Source organism: Pterocles gutturalis, unplaced genomic scaffold (genome assembly GCF_000699245.1).
Source record: "Pterocles gutturalis isolate BGI_N339 unplaced genomic scaffold, ASM69924v1 scaffold15079, whole genome shotgun sequence".
NCBI classification, from domain to species: Eukaryota; Metazoa; Chordata; class Aves; order Pterocliformes; family Pteroclidae; genus Pterocles; species Pterocles gutturalis.
The window spans coordinates 1200-6114 of NW_010130946.1; the positions used below are offsets into that span (position 1 = coordinate 1200).

General features: G+C 56.8%; 1 protein-coding gene across 1 annotated transcript in view; it reads right to left on the bottom strand.

The window, feature by feature from the left end:
• Positions 1 to 231: 231 nt before the first annotated feature.
• NMT1 (N-myristoyltransferase 1) overlaps positions 232 to 4915 on the bottom strand; it is a gene marked incomplete at both ends in the record, with an annotated part of 5279 nt that continues 595 nt past the window's right edge. Inside the window, 7 exons of the mRNA XM_010080415.1 lie at positions 232 to 369; positions 809 to 976; positions 1260 to 1430; positions 2453 to 2561; positions 2929 to 3099; positions 3591 to 3707; positions 4363 to 4454. Of these exons, the coding sequence (XP_010078717.1) occupies positions 232 to 369; positions 809 to 976; positions 1260 to 1430; positions 2453 to 2561; positions 2929 to 3099; positions 3591 to 3707; positions 4363 to 4454 (966 nt within the window). The remainder of the gene's footprint in view (positions 370 to 808; positions 977 to 1259; positions 1431 to 2452; positions 2562 to 2928; positions 3100 to 3590; positions 3708 to 4362; positions 4455 to 4915) is intronic.

The window sequence follows — 4915 nt, forward strand, 5'->3', positions numbered from 1 at the left end:
AGAAGGAAAAGGACCCAGGGGGGACAAGTGATGAGTGCTGTCCCCTGGGGGACAGAGGACCTGTCACCAGATTCACCCATTACTGTGGGTTAACACCGCACCGGACAGCGGCTGGCCGGGGAACGCCGAGGCGTGCGTGACAGCAAACTCATCATCCTGGGGGCTGTGGGGAACTCATCATCCCGTGCGCTGGCCAGGCTGGAGGACCCGTCCCCGTCCCCAGGCACTGACCTTCTCTGGTGCCATGCTGGGACACTTCCAATTGTACAGGTAATACTGCAGGTTCCCGTCCCCGATCCCAAACTTCAGCTTCTCCAGGAAGGTTTTGTTTTCCATGAGATCCAGTGCATTGAAGACGTCGAATCCTTTCTGCACGGGGAAGACACAAAGCCGTCAGCTCCTCCCGCTTATCCGCTGGGGAATTCCTCCCACCCGGGAGCTGCTGGCCCCCTCTCCTGCCCCACTCTGCACCCCCAGAAGGGGCCGAGATCACCAGGGAAGAACTTAGCATCATGTACCCACCCTCAATTCAAGCGCTACGGACACAGGACAATATTTTTCGCTGTAAGAAATAAGTAGACACCCTGAGCTCAGCTCACCACTAGCTGGAAGGTTCAGTCCACCCCTGCATCCCTCTCCCGGGCAGCAGATCCTTCGGGATTTGGGTTTTAGAGCCCTGGGTACAAGCCCAGCCCCATGGCTGGCCCTCCCCAAAAATCCAAGGGCGGCCAGGCAAGAGGGGAGCTGCCTGGTGCCTGGTGAGCTGCCCAGTGCCCCGTGGTGCCGCCCCAGCCCTGCCGTTGCTCACCGACTTGGCAAGTATGAGCGCATCGCTCATGAGGTCGATGAGCGGTGTCTTGGTGTGAACATTGTAGAAGGAGTAAGCAGCTTTCAGGCTCTTGTGAGTCGGGTGGTTCATGATGGTGGAGGGCAGCGTGTAGAAGCTCAGGAAGTCTGTCACCTCTCCTGGGGCGCTCTGGAAGCCACAAGTGACACCACAAGACATCAGAGCCAGGATAAAGCCCAGCTTAGGGGGTTCTGGCAGTCTGAGCAATGCGTGGGCTCCCTGTGAGGAGACTTGGGGCACCCCAGCATGGAGAAGCACCGTCCTCCAGCAGATCCAACCTCCCACCCTGGCAGAGCAGCTCACTCCCCGGGGCAGAGACCTCCCCGATCGCTCCCACAGCTCACCGCACCCTCTTCCAACAGAGGGAGAAATCCAGGAAAACACCCCCTCCGTCCTGCTCCGGCCCCCTCACCTCCACCACGAAGGTGTCGATGATGTTCTCCTGAGGTAGGAACCAGTGCTCCACCTCCTCGCGGCTCATGACGGGCGTCAGGTGGAACTGCTTCAGGTACTCGGTCAAGAGCTTGTGCACTGCGGAGATGTCTCTGTGCTCCATCGGCCGCAAGCCAGGGGTCTTGGGAGTCTACAGAAAATGAGAAAGATCATTTGTGTTGCTTGCACAGCGGCTTCTGTCACCCGCAGGCTCTCCGACAAGCGTCACAGAGATGCTCTCTGCTTAGATCAGCCCATTTTCAACCCCACGACCCAGCGCTTTCCCCCCAGCCCTGCTCGTCTGGCAGAAGGATGGATGCGACCGGCCATGACACTGATGGCAAAGACAACAGCGGCTTCCCTCCGCGTCTCTGCTCCCACGCGCGGTGGGGACGGGCTGGGAGACGCGCCCCGGGCACCACAGGGAACTGCAATGAACCATCTGATGATTTTTTTAATTTTCAGTTGGACTCGATTTCTGATCTAGGCTTGGGATCGTTCAAGCAAAGCCCAGACCGAGCAGCACAGACTGCTTCTGGGGCTGGGTTTCTGTGCAAAAAATTGGTAGCGATGAAACAGCAGCTGGAGCCTTTGCTGCAGCAGGAGGCAGGAGCCATGCGTTGCCCAGAGCTAAAGCAGCGCTCGCCAACCAAAACGAGCAGCTCTGGCTGACAAGAGGAAGCCAACAAGGTCGGGGAAGGTGGTGGCAATTTTCATGTTTTGTTTGTTTTTTTTTCTCCCATATCCATCTGGGGAACTTCCCCAGCAGGACAAGCACAGAGACAGAACTGATCGCTTTGACTGAAGAACGAGGGACTGACCCAACTCAAGGTCACTCAGAGGCTGTGTTTGGCCAGACGAAGGCTGTGGTATCTGCATTCCCGTTTTACCAGGAGGACGGGATGTGACTCACCATGAAACAAAAGCTCACAGGCTCCTCTAGCTGCACGAATTCGCCCTTAAAATGCAGGTACCCAGGCAAAAATAAATCCAGATTAAATAAAAGCACAATGGCTTGACAGAGTCATTTACTACATGAACCAAACCCCAGCTCTGCAGGCAGAGGACTTGACCTCAGCTGAGATGTTTGTGTCTCCAGTTGCCAGCCTCGCCCCTTGCTCAGCGAGGAGCAATTTGTGAGCTCTGCCTCTCTCAACCCCAGCTGACACCCACCTCGGGCAACCGGTAAAGCTTCATGGTGCGTTGCATAGTCATGTTCCTGCTCAGGTGGGAAAATTTGACCTCGATGAGTTTCCGAGGATTCAGGGACCGGTGCCAGTACCTGCAGAAACACACTCGTGCTGGGAGACTTGTTCTGGGGCAGCAGGACAGCTGCACGGGCACAAGGTTCTCGTAGCTGCCATGAGAGGGCAAGCGAGAACGTCCCGCCGGCTTGCCAAGAGGGCAGCAGCTCCCGCAGAGGAAAACACTGGCGGCCTGAAGCGCTTGTGCTGCAAAAAGTCTCCTGTCTTGTGCTATGTGAGCTGCTTAAGCAAAGCCACTGGATTTAATCCTGGAAGGACGGTGTGGGGAGGAGAAACCTGGGCTGGAACTTATCTCTCCTGTCCTGGGGAATCCCACACACGCTCCATGCCACAGAGAGGACCCTGGCAGAGCAAAAATCTCTTTGGAGAACCGTTGATACTCACCTGCAAGTCCCCACAGGCTTTGGCAGCACCACTCCCGCTGTGTAAACAGCCTGAAAGATCCCCTCCAGATGAACCCGCCGCGTGATCTCGCGGATCAGAACTGGAGCCACCCGTTTGGAGCGTAACTTCTTGTGGACGCACAGGAAATTTATCTCTACCATCTTCTTCTCTCTTGGGAAAGAAACAATGCAGAGCATGAGACCTGACTGTTCTGACCTGGGAGGATCGCTCCAACGCCCTGAGCAATCCACCTCCAGCCCCTTCAAGAGAAGGAGGAATCAAAGCCTCGGGAAAGGCCAAGGCGCAAGGGCTGGGTTTGGAGAAGTCTCCTTTAAGCTGCTCCCCAAGGTTTTCCCAGGGAAAACAGTCTCCATCCAGCTCTGGAGGGTTTCTGTAAGCCAGAGCTCTAAGCTGAGCTCACTCAGGGAGGGAAACAGCCTTCAAGGCTGCCAACTACGGGATATCCTTGCACAGAACCTCACAGCTCACTTTAAACATCCCCCAGCCTCCCCTCCAAGCAGCAGAGCACCTCCATGGCCGAACAGCGGAGGTCTGGCTCCCTCGGTTGGGGAGGACAATGCAGCCAGACCTCCCGAGCCCTCCCAGGAAGCCCCACGCACCATCGAGGGGCAGGGTGAGAAACGCAGCCGAGCAGCACTCACGTGTCGTAGATGTGGATAGTGGCTGGAATCGCGCTGATAAATCCAACCAGCTTCTTGCTGGAGACAACCCGGACTCCACAGTGCCACTGCGGCAGCCAGCCCGGAGGACGCAGTGCCCTGGAGAGGAGACAGGCTTCAGAGGTCACATCCCATCAAATGTCCCCCGTGTACCTGCTCCCGCCTCCCCACGCTGCCCTGAGACCCCCCGTGTCCTGCTCCAACTGCCCCACACAGCTGTGGGTTTGCAGGCAGGAGGATGGGAGGTGACTGATGTGACAAGGCAGGACCAGGGCAATTCCTGCACCTGGTGGCCACAAGGCACAAGATCTTGGTAGTGACACAGGAGGAAAGTTGTGTTCCTCAACTCATGAACGCCCTGAGGAAACAGCAGCTCTGCTGCAGCAGGTCTCCAAGTGTTAGTACTGGCAGCGGGACCTGGGCGCGCCACCTTCGTCCCACAGCTCCAGGGCACCGGGAAGCTCCTCAGCGACCAGGATTTTACAAACACTCAAGGAATCAACCCAAAGATTTTAGGTTTGGTTTTAGGTAGGTTTGATTTCAGGTTAGGTTTGGTTTCTGGTTTTAGGCTCCTGTATCTCCAAGAAGCCAGCAGCAGGCAGTGCCCCTGGGACACCACACACGGTGACAGATGGGGAAGGGAGATTTTGGAAAGAAGTGAGAGGGGATAAGCTAAGGCAGCTGCAGCGCTGTCACCGGGATCAGCCTTGCCAGCATCCACCACCCTCTGCTCCATGGTCATGGTGCCACTCACCACAGCAGGAACTCAGGGGAGTAATCGAAGCGGAACATGTTGTCATCATCCTCCACGTAGTTCTCATTCAGAAGTGTGTACAGCTCTTTCAGCTAAAGCAGGAGAGACGAGCAGGTCAGGAGAGTTATTCCGCCATCACGCGCCCCAGCTGCCCTAAGACAGGACCCTCAACACTTTTGTGTGGCTGCAGCCGTGTCCCTGCCACCGGCATGTCCCCCTGCTCCGTGCTGCTGGCTCCGGGCTCCTGAGCTGGTGCTGGTGCAGAGCAGGGTGAGCAGCAGGACACACAGATAATTTCTGCTGCCCTCGGGTCAACTCCCAGGGAGGTGGGTCACGGTCTGGAAGGTCTTCCTAAGGAAAACCTCTTGGTTTCAGGCATCCTTATACTTAAAGAGCATGTAAAGTTGCTGTTCATCCCGTGAAGAAACCAGATCATCATGGGATGGGTGAGGGGTAACTGCACGCTGGGGGATGTCAGACAGGCTGAGAGAGCTGGGGGTGTGCAGCCTGGAGAAGAGAAGGCTCCGGGGAGACCTTCCAGCACCTCCCAGTG